Consider the following 17,215-nt stretch of genomic DNA (forward strand, 5'->3'; position numbering starts at 1 on the left):
TAATCTTTTTTAAACTAATATACGAGTATTATCTACGATTAATCTGTGACAGATTCACTCAAATAATGATGCGATATCACGCTGATTGCACGCTTTCCTATCTTAACAATTAAATTGTTTCATTAAGATATTGTTAATCAAACACGACCCCTTACAAGAAAAACCATTAATTTTTTAAGATTGTTGCGCAAGCTTATAAATTCTATTGATAATACATTTAATAGTTTAGGAGATATGGTTGCAAAAAGTTTAAACGTGATTGTTTATAAATTGTGATGAAAAAAAAAACAGTAGGTATGTATATAAGATTAAGAACGATACGATCACTGGTTCTTTCGTACAATATAAAGCAATGTTCCTGGTAAAAATCTGTTTTTCATTTTGTTCGCATATTTTGTCTGAAATGTTTTTAAAAAAATTTTCCGATTTCGAAGAAATTGGAGAAAAATGGCTGACTTACAATCAGTTTAGTTTTTTTTGAATTTTTTTAATGTCAAACTTTGAAATACTTCAAATATTTGGAACTATACTTTGTTTCTTTTAGAACGAGCTTTTTTTTATTGTTCTCGTTAAACTATAATTGATCTTTATCTTGTCAGAGTTTATAATTTTCATTTAAATTTCTGTAGGTCATCTTTTTTCACATAGTTCTGAATATTCTAAATATTAAAAGTATAAGGAAGCTTTTCTCGAAAAAAAAAAAAAAAAAAAATAAATACAAAACCTACTTTGTAATTTGACATCGTTCTCACGCCAAACGGATAGCTTCCAAAGACAGTTTAATGCACGATAACAAAGTTGCAAACTGTCAGAATATATTAAGCACAAAGAATGATTTCGAAAATTTGATATTTCGTTAGTGAACATTTTTAAAAATAGCAATGGTCCTATGTGACTTCCTTGAGGTACACCAAAAGTAGTTTAAACAGAATACGTATGAATAACCATAATTCATTCATACATATTGAATGCCTTGTGTTGATACGCACCCAACTTTCCTAAAATATCAGACTTTCGATAGTAAAATTAAGTTATCAACTCTTTCGAAGATATAGAAAAATCTCTATTAACGACATCACACTGACGTCCTTGCTGCATACTGAAAATAGTTGAAATAGTTGTAGAGGATCTAACCACCCTGCTGGGTTGCTGATCTATCTTTTTCTATATTCCAACTTTAATAGATTTCCTGGTGCAAGTTTATGTTTCCAGAAGGCAGCTCTGTATTTTGAAACAAAAAAGTAAGGTTCTGAATTTTTGAAAAATAGGATTGATTTTCAATTTTTCTTGTTCTCTTAAGAATTTTAAAATTTTAATAATGTTGAAAGATGTTAAGCTTTAATTCATCTGTTTTTGGTTGGTAGGTCTTAATTGCACTTTGAGCAGCTTTTTAGCAGCAAAATAGTTATGAGCAGTTTGTTGCGGGCTTTGCGTTATTTAAAAAAATACTTTGAGTTCCGAAGTATGCCTACCGGCGAAAGGTTCTATCCATTTAAATTCTATAAAAATATTAATTAAAAGAAACAAAAAATTTATTTAAAATATTGAAACTAAATAGTTGAACATGAAATTTTTCCATTAAAAAACTTTCCATTTAATTTTGATGGTTGCAATTTTTCATTAATCTTCGTTCATATATTATTTTGAAGTCATCAATGTTCTTATCGAAAAATACCAACACAATATGTAGGAGTAGGTGTACCGGTCACTCAAATATTTTCCTTAGATAAAAATTATATAAATTTATCAACTTTTTTTTATTCTAAGATAAAAGATAATGAATTTTGCATGTTATTTAAAGTCACGATCACGAGTAATCATGACGGCAATTTGATTCCAATTTATATCACAAAAATCTACGCATTAATTAAAAAGCGAACCACATTAATTTTACAAATTTCTTAACTTTATTACTTCCAAAAATTTCATTAATAAAAATTCATTTTGTTTTTTTTTTTGTGAATAAAATTTAATCACCGATATGATACACTTTTTGTTCTAAAAATTAATTGATTTTGAGTCAGCAATAACTTACCTCATCCTCAAACACCTGCTTTGGCAATAAATTATGGCGAGCTCAAATTTTTACACTGCGATTCACTTGGTTAGTTATTTATTTAAAATTTTGTTACCAAAATTAAAGTAAGTTTTCAAAATTTATTTAAAAATGTATATCATGTGCGAAAATTAACTAAAGTATTGCCATGAGAAAAACACAAAACTTGAACTTTTTTTACTGACTCTTATCAAGTTAACCAAAGTGTGTGCGTAAACGTCATATCTTCGTTTGTCATAAAATGTGTTATTTTAGTTAAAAAACTGAAAGAAAAAAAAAAAAAAACAAAATACCCATAAAATACTTGTCCAAACTAAAAACAATCGTAAAAATGAAATTCATTTCGAAAGAAATAAAATAATTTACTCACGAGATGCAATAAAATATTCTTCATTGTCGGACATGAGTTTCTTAATGGAATTAGATATCTGAATAGATTGGTTATGTGAGAAGGAGGCAAAAAAAAAAAGTTCTCTCAATTTGCCAATTTTCCCTGAAAAAAATAAAAATAACAAACAAAAAAACAAAGAAAAAACGTTTTATTTTTTATATTTTTCCTCAACTACGTTTGTATTTTTATGCCAGGACAAAAAAATGGCTGACCAAATTGAAAATTCCCTACGCAAAAGGAAATAGAAAATACGACTTTATTATGTAGACAATTTTTATTTTTTTTGTTACATGAGACATAAATGCGTGGGTCAACATTTTAAATGAATAAATTGTTAAAGTATATCATCTTAGAGAGACCACAAAGACATAATTTAACCACAGTCCTTTTTAGTCCTTTAATTTATTGAGGTAAATAATGAAATCAAATTAAAATTATTTTGATAATTTAGTTCAAAAATAGACATAAATTACAGAAATTAAATTTTTTGTTGGAGGAGAATTTAAAAAAAATATAATAAACTGTTTACTTAAGATAATTTCAAAATTTTTGCAGACCATTTTCTATTAAAGTTGCTTCATTTATCTGATTTCTTGAGAATCCTAAAATAAATTTTTAATCTTCTTACCTTATTTTAAGTGATTTTTTCAATCAATTTAATCTAAATAAAAAAAATACAAAAAAAAACCCCAAAGCATTTTTCCACTTCAATTATCTCAAAATAATAAAAGCAATTAAAACAATTAAATAATTAGATTTCTTTGTTTAACCTACACAATCTTTTAAGTATTTAACTGCAAATTATTGACACTAACTACCTACAAGAGACTCTTGAATTACTCACTTAAAAATTGTTTTTTTCTCATGAATTTTCATCTTCTATAGATTAAAAAAACCTTAATTTCAAAAAATGAAAACAATAAAATCAACTGCGGAATGAGTTTCCAAAGTATTCCAACCCGTAGCTGTCCATCTTCTTCGTCGTAAAGAATAAAAGTAAACAATTTTTTTTGTTTTGTTTACTTGGCTTTTGGTATTAAAATTCAAAAAAGGTGCGGTATACTCTTAATGCACTACTTAATAACAACAAAGATGTTTCTTATTGCATAACCTACTTCCCAGAGTGAAGGATATATATACATTTATCTCGGCTTTTTTTGTAAGGTTGAGTGACCAAAGCCGGCCGGTATACAGTGGAAAATTTTGTATGCAAAATTGGTAAAAAATTTCATTCATTCAATAGGTTTTAAATACAAAAAGTTTTGATAAAAAATTCAGAAATACACAAACATTTCAAAAAGACAATTTGAGAAGTAAAACTGAAAAAAGGCTGTTTTAACTCAATTTTCTTTGAAGTTAATATTAGCTGGATTTAGCTAAGTTTTGACGGTTTTGTGGTCCACTGTAATTTCGTGCTGTTGTTATAAAACCTTTTTGCGGAATTTTTACTTCTTCTTTCAAACATTCATCACTTTTGTTCTTTTTTTTTTTTTTAATTTCAGAGATGTATGATTTTGTTTTGCATTTGTTTGCATTTTAAGTAGGTAGGTACCTACTTACTTACTTAGCACAAGGAAGTTAATTTATTAAAACAAAATTAGGTAAATTGAAGAATAATCCATTTTAATGTCTATAAACAGAGTTGGGTTGCAATTACTTGAGTGATTTATGAATATGGGACTCTTCAAACAGTTTAAATCATAATTTTAAATTAAAAAAAAGAACTCATTATTATTATTGTTTATTCATAAATAGCAATCTAACAAAGATATGCGATATCCGTGTTCAGTGTTTATATAAAAACAAGTTTTTTGTATTGAACTAACCTAAGTCAATGCAGTACCAATAATAATTTATTTATTTATTCACTGATTTTCTTAGTGAGGGAATTCTTAAATAGAAATAAAAAAAAGGTGCCATATTTCTCAACAAATATGTTGTTGCCCACTAAGAATGTTTGCAAACTTTTCATCAGCAATTGAGGTAAAAAGTGTAAAAAATAACATTTAAGCCAGTTTTTGAACATCAGTTCTTTTCATATTTGCCTTCGATCCCGATTTTGAGTGAAACCAACAGTATTTGCCCAAAAGTTTCGATAAAGGTCCATTTAATACCTACTCTAAACTGCCGTTGTCCTCAAAATACAATGTTTATATTTATTTAACTAAATTACTTTTAAGGACAGAGGATGGTAAATTAATAAAATTTATTTAGTTACCTACTCTGAAAGTTTTTCCATAGAAAAAAATGTTACGCATACGCCACAGTGAACGTTTATTTTTTAAATTTCTTTAAAAAAATTTAAGAAGTACTCTTTGAGATAAATATAAAAAAAACTGTTGGCCATTATTCAACTGACTTAAAACCAAATAACAAAGCAGTCCATTATTTTGGTCAGAAGTGGATGGAGTAATGAGCCAACCAAAACAAATTAAAAAAATAGGCCTCAGAGATTTTAGAACAAGTGTTACGATAAAATTTTCACAAATATTGGAAAAAACAATGTGTAAAAATCAATACAATTCTTGACAGCTTAAAATCAAAACCAACGATTTTACAAAATAATACAAAAAAAAAAATTGCTGCTCAAACTTTACCTAATAAATTATTGCGATAGATTAGTGTCAATTTTAATGATGCAAAACACTTATGTAATACCAATTACCAATTAACTGATAATGCAATAAGCTGTTGCAAACCTGCATAACAGCACTGTTTCTAACTGACGATTATTTTCATTAACAAAATTTTCTAATCACAAAATTAATAAATGATTGATTTGATAGCATTTGGTTATTAATAAGTTGAAGAATGCAGTGGCTCGATCAATTTTGTTTGTAATTTGTTCTGATTTAGATTTGCACGGCCGTTTTGTGAGCTTAATTTACAAAAAATTATGTATCTCTATAAAAGTAGGTATGCAAAAAAAAAACTATATTTTTTTCGCAACGGGTTTGAATTTTTAAGTTTATACTTGCTATCTTGTTTCTCTAGAAAAGATTTATTCATTTTGTAAATTAAATAAAATGATTGCATTTTAATTATTGACCACTACAAAGAAAAACACAATCACTCTCAAAAATTCACTCAACCTAGATAAAAAAAGTGGTAACTTAATTTCTTATCAAGATAAATAAATTTTTGCTCTCTGTGTATCAAATATAGAAATGCTTTTTTTTTTTTAATCGAATTGGGGATGCAAATTCAACCAGAAATTAGCAACAAAAGACTTTTAAGTAAACAATTAACATTCAGCCCTCATTTTATTTGTGGTGGTATTTGTGTGTGTTGGTAAACTTTTGTTTGTTCATTCTGCAAAAATATTTATACAACAAAAACCAAACAAATTATAAGTGCAAACACTTGTAAGTAGGCAATTGTTTTTGTAAAACAAAAAAAAAAAAATGTATACAAAAAATATAAACAATGAGACATTTATAGAATGTAGGCCGGGATAAAATTATGTTGGAATTTTCTTACAAAGATTTTGTATCCCCAACGAAAAAGAAGTAATTAATCATTAATTTTGTGTAGAATGTGTCATATTTGATGAATAATTTTAAGCTTGCATTACATACAGAATATAAAGAAATAAAAAATAAAGATTTAAGCTCCTAAAGTCAACTGTCAAGTTTAAGGTTTGTTTTCAGGATTTATTGCTTGTATTTTTTTGCGAAAGAACCTTCCAAATTTAAGATGTTTTTTTTTTTAAATATGTTTTTTCTCATTGGATTAGATGTTTTAAATTCGTGTGTGTTTAAAATTAAATAATTTGTGTAGGTGGAATGGAAAATTTATGCGGGAAATTTTTTTAATTTTCACCATTTCATCCGAAATAAAAATAATTTTGATAAAATTGTTGATCACAACATAAATAGACAATATTTATTTGATTGTCAAGGACAAGGATTAATATTTTATACAAAAAATACTTAAAGATTTAAGTATTTATATAGTTTTTATTGTTCGAATTAAAAGTCATCGAACTTGTGATTATTGTGCGTTCAAGGCGAAGGCCTTTATAATTCTTTTTGTTTTTTGTCAACAATTCTGTTTTCCAAGAATTTTTATATTTAATTTTGAATATTTTCAAAACTGTTTTTATTGGTTTTAATATTTTTTTTTTGCCTGTATCACATTATGAATCATCTCTCCTTCACGGAGAAAAAAAAAAACATTATCTCACCGCCTTAAAAAATAGGATATCCGCTTAAAATAAGTGGAATTCGCTCAAATTTTATTATATTTAAGGTGAACCTCATTTCATTTTTTTCATTTTAATGTTTGATGGTAAAGCACTGCCATTTTTTTCCGCTTAAACTAAGTGGATTTTTTTTAAATTGTCTTATTTAATAGGTAAGTTAAGAAAATTTATCCGCTTAATTTAAGATGGAAGTCGTCTTGGCAAAAAACATGCAAAAATCCGCTTAATTTATGCGGAATCCGCCTAATTTATGCGGAATCCGTTTGTTTTTCCGTGATAGCTAGTGACAATAATGAGATCTTTAAAAAGTTTTTGTGAACGAAATATATCCTAATCATGGGGTTTAATTACTAATGAAATCAATCTCAGAATCTTAGTTTTTAAAACATTGCGACTTCTTTATTCTAAACAAGAACACAAACCACATTCCTCTCTCAAAAGAAGCAAAATCAGTGACCTCAGTACCATCCTAATCATAAACAAATTACTTATTCCTTCCCTTTCCCTATGAGTTCAAGTATGATGATAAACTTCAAGTAAATTGATATAATCTTTGATTGAGAATCAAAATATAAATTTATTTATTATTTTTTTTCTTCTGTAATTGTTGTTTTGTAACATTAATTAAAAAATAAAAAAAATAAACACCTAATCTCTAAAATAAAGCTGACTGCGCACGAACAATTAACAAGCAATCCTACACAGTATAGTATCAGTCTTATTTTATAGTAAAAACGTTTTTTTTTTTTGTCAATATCACGCCATTTGATCAAAAGTAATTGGCGGCGAGTCGAACATTCCAAGCACACCAGCAGCAGGCACAGTGTGATAATTTGTTTTTCGTATTTTACATTTGAAAACTGCAATTTCCTCTAACGTCATACTATGACTGAATGACAGCAGCAACAGCAAAAAAAATGTATAAACAAAATTGCAAACAAAAACAAAAGATTTATGCGTTTACCCGCTGTTCTGTATGGTGTTAAGCTTAAAAGCTAACAAGTAAAATTATAAAAATTGCTAATCAGTTGACAATAAAAAAAAAAAAAAACAACAACTTGAAATTTATTTTTGTGTGTGTGTGTTTTTTTTTTTAATTCGATGTAGAATGCATAACATTTTGTTCAAATTCGATCGTAAAAAGAAAATAAACGACGAATTTTTCTCACGGGGAATTTGATTTACGATTTTTGTTTTGTTTTTGAATTGCTAGAAAGAGCATCCCCCTGACACGACACTTAGCAACAACAACTGTCTTAGTAATTAATTTAAAAAAAAGAGAAGGTAAACATTTTCAAAGAAACAATATTTTTAAAAATAGAAAACAAAGAAAAAGAATGTTTTATTTAATATTAAATTGATGTTATGTAGTATTTTAGCAAAACAAAAAAAGCGAAAGTACTTAATTGTAGAATTTAGGTGACATAATTTTGTGTGTTGTTTTTTATATACGTTTAAATTTAATGTTCGGATACTAATTTCATTAAATGTTTTAACTTTACTTGAATAAAATCCGTCATTGGAAGGGAAAAAACAGCATCGTAAATGAATTTGAGATCCAATTATTGGATGCAATTTTAAAAAAAGAGTCGTATTTTTTTTTTAACTATTTTTTTTTTTTAATAAAGTTTTTATGTACATGTCATTTTGTAGCAATTACACTGGTCGGCAAAGGATAAAGAGCAAGAACCAAACACTACTTTTCGAGAGGAATTTTGTGTGCTGAGTCCGAATCTGAAGTCAAAATTTCAATGGCACGTCACGTTTTTGAAATAATTGAATATTAATAGGTCAAAAACGCGTTTTTTTGGGTACATTTGACATCGAATTACATCACCGTTAATTTTTTTTTTTTTTTGTAAAACTACTTATGCAATCTCAAAACGCCATATTAACACGTCCTAAAGGTATTTATATTTTTTCAAAACTATTTTTTTTTTCTCAAAGATATTGAAAAAAGAAATTTATGATAGATATCTCAAAATCTTGATTATTTTTTTCAAAGTAATGAATGGTTTTTTGAATCAAATTCCATCTTGCGTCTTCTGATTTGGACTTATAAAGAGCAACATATTACGGAAAATATATATTTTTGACTAAACATAAAAAACATAAACATTAAAAATTAGTTTTTGAAGCTTTATAGCGAAAATAGTGATGAGTATAGCTCAAAAACTAGACGTGATAGAAAAAATCTGTAAACAGTTTTGAATTCAGCACACTAAAGTCAATCAAAATCACCTTATAAAGTTCTTGCTCCCGATTTTTTTTAGTTTTTTGCCGACCAGTGTTATTAATCAACAACGAAAATTTGATTTGAAAAAAAAAAAAAAAAATTAAAATTTTTATTTATGTATATTAGTTAATATAACAATTTTATTTATGTGTGTTAGGTAATATAATGTTTTTGTAAGCTATATTTCGCTGAATTGTGAATTAGTCCTTCGTACAAATTAAATTAAAAAAAAAAAAAACTCGTTTTATCGCAGGCCGTCAGTAAAAATTTTCAAAAAAAAAAAAACTAACTTATTTCATAACTTTTTTTTTCATCAAAATCGTTTCCAAAATTGGTTTATGGAAGGTACCCTCTGGAGATTTTCCACAAATGAAAACGTTTTGTCTGAAGTTAAAAAGGCCATCCGTTTAAACTGATTCCACTTAGCGTTAATTAACTTATTTTGGTATACCTTTATTCATGTTAATGATAATTTTTTTCTTATTACGAACGCTTGAAATCTCCTTAAGGTTTTTATTTTTAAGAAAAATGTAATTTCTCGTAACTGCATTTAAACAAATTATCTTTTTTTGATTGAACAGATATTAATTTTTAAAGGTTGTTTTTTTTTCAAAAAACTCGTGCTAAAAAGTGTTTTCTCAGTTTTTTTTATTGCTCCTTTAAATATATGCAAAACGTTTATAAATACATTTAAGTTCAAGAAAAGACATAAAATAAACTTTATAGTCATATATGTGACGTTTGGTAGATTTTTATGATGTGTAAAAAATAAATCGCAGATATGATATAATATCATAAATATCACTCAACACAAATTCATTGTTCCGTAAAACTTGAATACTCACAGACAATTTTGTCTTATAAATAAGTGTTCCCACTCTTAAAATTTATTTAAAAAAAAAAAATACATTTAAACTTGATCCTTTTCTTTTGTTTTTTGTTTTTTTCTCTTGAAAAATAAGAAAGATGCAATCCACGAGCCGGCAATTTGTTAAAAAAAAAATTTTTCATAGCCATGTCTATATTTTGTTTTCCAAAAACAAAAAAAAAAAAATTATTGAAAATGCAAAAACAACAACAACTTTATAAATCAGGTGATTTTTCAAATGAAAATTTGGTAATTTTCGTTGATTTGTATATTAATTGAAATATTTTTAATCCAAAATAAAGAAAAAAATTATCGTTTATTTTTTAAAGCAATATATTAATTTGTTGTCAAGGATACATTTTTAAGATATTTAAAGAATCAAGATATATTTATAATATTTACTGCAATAATTCGTTTCCAAACAAAAATGCAGTTATTTCATATTCGCTCTTAAAAACGCGCTTAATACTGAAAATAGCCTTTCTTTCAATAAACATGAAAAATAAAAAAAAAAAACATTTTAACATGAGTAATTGGCATGAATTTGTTTTTGAACAAATTGAAAAAAAAAAACAAAAAAAATATCACTTTGATATTCAAGTAAAGAGATGAATACACAAACATTCCATAGAACATTTCAATGATAAGTATTCACTTTGTAAAGTTGATTGAGTTAAATGTATCAATTTACAATTGATTTTGTTAGGTAGGTAAGGAGAAAAACATAAAAAAAATATATGAAAACGACGTGAAAAGTGATGAATACAAAGTGAGAAAAATATTCTGTTCGTTGAATGAATTTTTGTATACGGAGGGAAAAGTAATTTAAGAACATATTTTATCCCACAGCAACCGAATGGCCTTGAACCTATTTTCATACAATTCGTTACCTTGATGCACAAGAGATTTATATTATTTGAATTTAAGACTTTTTTTCTAGGCATTTCAAATCAGAAATGCTTTTGTTTTATTGCAAATACCAGAGGTCACTATGGTGTATGAGTGATTTTTTTTTGAAATTTTTTTTTTAATAAGAGTTAGCATAGAATGGATGTTTTTGTTAGAAATTTTCATAGTAGCAGTAGTAGCCGAATATGCTACAAGAGATTTACTAGTTAAAGTTTTTGGATTGTGTACTTTTAATATCTTTAAAGTTCTTTAACTTAGTCAAAATGAAATAAGATAATGTTTGAATTAAGTGTTGTTAACAAGAACAAACAAACTTACTGCTACAAAATGAATACAAATTAATATCAATTTGTCACGATTGAGTATTTAATTTCTATTTTATTCATGAGATTTTTTGTTTGTTTAAAAATTCTTATAACACGACAAATAATTCAAATTTGCTTTAAGTTAATTTTTTTTTTCATCAAAATGACATAAATGCAAGTGATTCACTATGAAAACTCTCTTCAATAACAATAATTGCACTTGAATTCTTGCGTCATGCCAGTTTCTTTACATTGATAGCCAGTTTTGAATCATTAATCTTGTGTTTAAAAACTTAAAAAAAAAAAACAATCATCATCACACATGGTGCTATGTCAAATTGCACGTATTTAGTTCAAAATAGACGTCGCCGGCCGCTCCGCCATTAGTCTATGATACATTGCTGTACATTGACGACGACGACGCCATCAATATAGTATACATTTTTTTGCAATTTTTCGACGTAGATTGCAACTATTTTTACTACACTTGCTTTGATTGAAAAACATGAATGCAGTCACGTATTGTAAACTTATTGAGGGAGGTCTAGAAATTTTGGCAGTTAATGAAAAAGTTGTTTACTTTAAAAAATATAAAAAAAAAAACAAACAAACAAAAGAAGATCCATTTAAAGAAATTTATAGAATTTGTTTGAATTTGGTCAAATGGATAAATAATGCTTTTGCCATGACTATTTAAAGATTTAGTAGACGAACATTTTCTTTGTTCCTAAAGGTCAATTTTATGAAAAAAGTTAAACAAAATTGTAAAAAGAAAGTAAACTATTCTCAAGACTTGCGTTCGAATTCTTGAGTCTTGACATAAAAACAGATTAAGCATCATGGTGGTGGTGGATTTATTCATTATCTAGCTTTGGCCTAGAAAAACACCGAATGTAATCGGTTTTAGATAGATTTTTTTTTATTTTATTTTTTTGCATTGTCATTTTTTTTTTTTGGAAAGGATTATTTCCTTTAATTCAAGTTAGCTTTGCTCGTCCGAAAATAAAGAAAAAGAAAATATTTTGCGGCCGAAATTTACCCAAAGGAATATTTTTTTACCAAAATTTAGTGAAAGGAATATTCTTCGTTCAAAATTTAGACAAAAAGACTATTCTTCGTCCCAAAATTTAGAGAAAAGAATATTCTTCGTTCGAAATTTAGACGAAAGGAATATTCTTCGTCCGAAATTTTGAGAAAGGAATATTCTTTGTCCGAAATTTAGACAAAATTAAAATTCTTCGTGCGAAGATAAAGAAAAGGATAGGACTAGATACAAAAAAATATTCTTCGCCCTAAATTTAGACAAAAGGAATATTCTTCGTGCGAAAATAAATAAAAGGAATATTCTTCAATCGAAATTTAGACAAAAGGAATATTTTTTCGTCCGAAATTTAGACAAAAGGAATCTTCTTCTTCCTTTTTCTCGGCGCTGTTATGATCTCGATGTCGAGGGGATCATAACCTTCGTTTGAAATTTAGACAAAAGGAATATTCGTCCAAATTTTAAGAAATTAATATTCTTAGTCCAAAATTTAGACAAAATGAATATTCTTCGTCCGAAAAATAATGAAAAGAATATTCTTCGGTAAAAATTTGGATTCTTCGCCCGAAATTTAGACAAAAGATATTTTTCGTGCGAAAATAAAGAAAAGGAATATCCTTCAGCCAAAATTTAGCCAAAGGAATATTTTATTTCCGAAATTAGTGAAAGAAATATTCTTCGTTTGAAATTAAGACAAAAAGAATATACTTCATCCCAAAATTATGGAAAAGGAAAGTTTCTTTACATTGATAGCCAGTTTTGAATCATTAATCTTGTGTTTGAAAACTTAAAAAAAAAAAAACAATCATCATCACACATGGTGCTATGTCAAATTGCACGTATTTAGTTCAAAGTAGACGTCGCCGGCCGCGCCGCCATTAGTCTATGATATACTGCTGTACGTTGACGACGACCCCATCAATATACGACGTAGATTGTAACTATTTTTACTACACTTGCTTTGATTGAAAAACATGAATGCAGTCACGTATTGTAAACTTATTGAGGGAGGTCTAGAAATTTTGGCAGTTAATGAAAAAGTTGTTTACTTTAAAAAATATAAAAAAAAAAACAAACAAACAAAAAAAAGAAATTTATAGAATTTGTTTGAATTTGGTCAAATGTATAAATAATGCTTTTGCCATGACTATTTAAAGATTTAGCAGACGAACATTTTCTTTGTTCCTAAAGGTCAATTTTATGAAATAAGTTAAACAAAATTGTACTCCATTGTAAAAAGAAAGTAAACAATTCTCAAGACTTGCGTTTCAAATTCTTGAGTCTTGACATAGAAATAGATGAAGCATCATGGTGGATTTATTCATTATCTAGCTTTGGCCTAGAATAGATCTTAAAAACACCAAATGTAATCGGTTTTAGATAGATTTTTTTTATTTTAGTTTTTTGCATTGTCTTTTTTTTGGAAAGGATTATTTCCTTTAATTAAAGTCGTTAATTAATTAAATTGTTTTATTCAAATTAGCTTTGCTCTAACCGTTACTAAAAGAACCCTTAGGGAGCCACTTTCGTTCATGAAAATTGGTCGCTCCGCCAAAAGCATATAGTTATTTCGATACTTTTCGTCCGAAATTTAGACAAAAGATATTTTTCGTCTGAAAATAAAGAAAAAGAAAATATTTTTCGGCCGAAATTTACCCAAAGGAATATTTTTTACCGAAATTTAGTGAAAGGAATATTCTTCGTTCAAAATTTAGACAAAAAGTATATTCTTCTTCCCAAATTTTAGAGAAAAGAATATTCATCGTTCGAAATTTAGACGAAAGGAATATTCTTCGTCTGAAATTTTGAGAAAGGAATATTCTTTGTCCGAAATTTAGACAAAATCAAAATTCTTCGTGCGAAAATAAAGAAAAGGATAGGATTAGATACAAAAAATATTCTTCGCCCGAAATTTAGACAAAAGGAATATTCTTCGTGCGAAAACAAATAAAAGGAATATTCTTCAATCGAAATTTAGACAAAAGGAATATTTTTTCGTCCGAAATTTAAACAAAATTAATATTCATCCAAATTTTGAGAAATTAATATTCTTAGTCCAAAATTTAGACAAAATGAATATTCTTCGTCCGAAAAATAATGAAAAAGAATATTCTTCGTTCAAAATTTGGATTCTTCGTCCGAAATTTGGACAAAAGATATTTTTCGTGCGAAAATAAAGAAAAGGAATATCCTTCAGCCAAAATTTAGCCAAAGGAATATTTTATGTCCGAAATTTAGTGAAAAAAATATTCTTCGTTTGAAATTAAGACAAAAAGAATATACTTCATCCCAAAATTTAGGAAAAAGAATATTCTTCGTCGAAAATTAAGACAAAAGAAATATTCTTCGTCCGAAATTTAACAGAAAAAACATATTTTTCGTCAGAAATTTAAGAAAAGGAATATTCTTCATCCCAAATTTAGAGGTCTGAAAATTAGCCAAAAGAACTTTATTTTGATTTAGAATGCCGTTTTAGTGTGATCAATCTGATATTTTTGGGAGTTGAATGTGCTTTTATTTCTGCTCTTGGGTTATTTCACAAAAATAAATGCTAATAAAACTAGACCAAAAACATTTCCTTGCGAAACACTATTGTCAAAGATCTTTGATCTGCTTGTGTATTTTAGGAAAAATCAAATACGATTTTCTCATATTCAAGTTTGATTTGTTTTTAATTTCACACATTTTTTAAACAATCAAAATAACGGCCACTATGTATTAAAAAAAAATTGAAATAAATAAATCTGAAATAAAAAACCCATTAAACCAAATCAAACAAATCAAGTGTTGTGTCTGTTTGTTTCGTTCGTTCCCCAAATTTATATAAAATATGTGTACCAATCTTCTTTCTAAGTGATATTTCAATTAACTTCAATTGAAGTAACCAATTAACAGCTTCTTCCCCCCATCACAGAAACAATACACACTAACAACAACAAAACCAAAAACGTCAAAGATATCTTATATGTCTCCATGAACATTTCGTTCTCCAAAAACAAACAAAAAAAAGATATTATATCTCAGTCAAGTGATGTATAACATCGCAATATATAGAAGTAATAATAATGCATTGTATAGTATATAGCTTAGAAGAAACTGTGAGATACTGTGATGATGCTTCTCTATGAAACCTTATAGATACTCCTCCATAATTCGTGTTTGTTCAATTTTCATAATAATAATATCACTGAGCTCACAAGTCGTCGCTCAAAAGCAAACAAAAAAGAAATGACAGAAGGCAAAAACAATATAAGAAGACGACACCTTAATTATCTTGAGTATCTCTATCTTTCTAAGGCGGTAGGAGTTAATGAGCAGCAATTTGTATCTGTATCCATATATCTTTTGTTTTATCTATTCTAAGTTGCAAGTTGTTTGTATGTATAAAAATAAATAAAATAAAAACAATTTGCCTTGCAACAGCTTGCGCGCACTTGAAAACCATTTATCATTTTAATTCTAAATAGGTTTTGTTACTGCGTTCCCGTTTTATTTTTACTTCTTTTGTTTTTTTGTTTTTATTGCATCTGAACTGAAAACTACTGAAATAACCTCGTATCTTATCGAAATATTTTTAAAAAATTAGAAGAATTATTTATTTATTTTTTTCTATTTTACTTTCTTTTCAGTGCTTAAAGAAGAACCAGATGATTTGGCACATTTGGCACCAACTGGATTAGATGAAAATACACCATTATTCAATGAAATGCTTGCTGGACTTATGTCTTATAGTGGACTCTTGCCAGATGATATTAATTCATTGGACTCACAAAACAGTGGCAATCAGTCGACAAATAATAAAGGACACATTGATCCATTTATTAATTATCGTGAAGAATCAAATGATACAAATTGTTCACAGCATTTACTATCGCCAGGTGGTGCCTCAAAGGTAAGTTTGTGTCTCGATAATAATAAACACGAAAATATAATTGATTTTGACATGATTTTTGTTAATTTGAAAAAAAAAAAAACTAGAAAGGGCTTAGATACATTTAATTGATAAACTTTATTGGTCCTTTGGAATATTCAAACTGATTTACAATTTCTTTCTTTGAATGTAGGCACTATAGCTTTACGAATTTTTGGGTTTTTCTAAATTTATAAACCACCTTCTTATAACATTTTTTTTTTCACAAACCATAATTTCGAAAATAACAAAAAAGTTTACAAATTTTATGATAACGAGAGCAACTGCTTATAGATCTATGAAGAGGTAAAACCTAGTAACTTACAATTCTCATTCCGTTTACCAGAAAAGAATCCAGACAATTCTGCAGGGATCAAATATTTCTGGTATACTAAACTAATTTCTCTTATGTTTAATTTATATTTAATTTATCTTACAAATATTTTTTTAAAAAGATAATAACAAATTTCAAGAACCGCGATGGTTAAAATTGCCTTAAAAATTTGACGGGAGGCAAAGAAAAGCTTCTAGAAAATAAGGAAAAATAAGGATAAGGAAATAAAATAAGGAAAAATAAGGATTTTGGGGAGAATATTCGTTCAGAGGTCTTTTTAGATGTGTCTCAAGCTTTTGACAAATTAAGTCAAGTCCTGCCTAGAGGACTCTATACTACACCCAGAGAAAAAACGCATAGTAATATTTAATACGTTCTACATTGAATTAATGGTGAAAAATATATGCATTCATTTTCTTAAAATCGTCCTATGCTTAAGTTACAGTTTGTCACATAAATTTTTATAAGTGAGATGGCACAGTGGTAAAGCACAAGCTTGTCAACCCAGGTATAGGAGGTTTGATCCCCAGCGGATGCTACACTGAGGGAAAAAATAAATTGAAGTTGAAACGTCGTTGTTTCAAAGTTGAACTACTTTGATTTATGTGACTTTAAGATACGAAACCATCAAAAATTAACCTATTTTCCACGTTAATTCCATCTTCAACGCAAAATCATTCCGAATAATAGTTAAATCAATGTGGTTTTCATTGATTTCACGTTGTTTTATGGTGGCTTTTCCCTCAGTGTAGTTTTACTTTTTTTTTATTTTTTTTTAATGTGTGAACAACTTAGATTTTAAGGGTACTACTTTGATTCAATCATTTTCCACTTTAGGCTAAAAATGTAGTGATTTTCCATTGATTCAAAGTGGTTTCTATTGATTTTACGTTGTTTTTTGGCTCAGTGTATACACGGAAATGGTAACTCAGACTTTATTAAAATATAGGCTGGCATACC

General features: G+C 27.4%; 1 protein-coding gene across 1 annotated transcript in view; it reads left to right on the plus strand.

Moving 5' to 3' along the window:
• LOC129915383 (protein similar) overlaps positions 1 to 17,215 on the plus strand; it is a 186,455-nt gene that overhangs the window by 155,958 nt on the left and 13,282 nt on the right. The window contains exon 9 of the mRNA XM_055994883.1: positions 15,641 to 15,903. Coding sequence (XP_055850858.1) covers positions 15,641 to 15,903 — 263 coding nt within the window. The remainder of the gene's footprint in view (positions 1 to 15,640; positions 15,904 to 17,215) is intronic.

This window comes from Episyrphus balteatus, chromosome 3 (assembly GCF_945859705.1).
Source record: "Episyrphus balteatus chromosome 3, idEpiBalt1.1, whole genome shotgun sequence".
NCBI lineage: Eukaryota > Metazoa > Arthropoda > Insecta > Diptera > Syrphidae > Episyrphus > Episyrphus balteatus.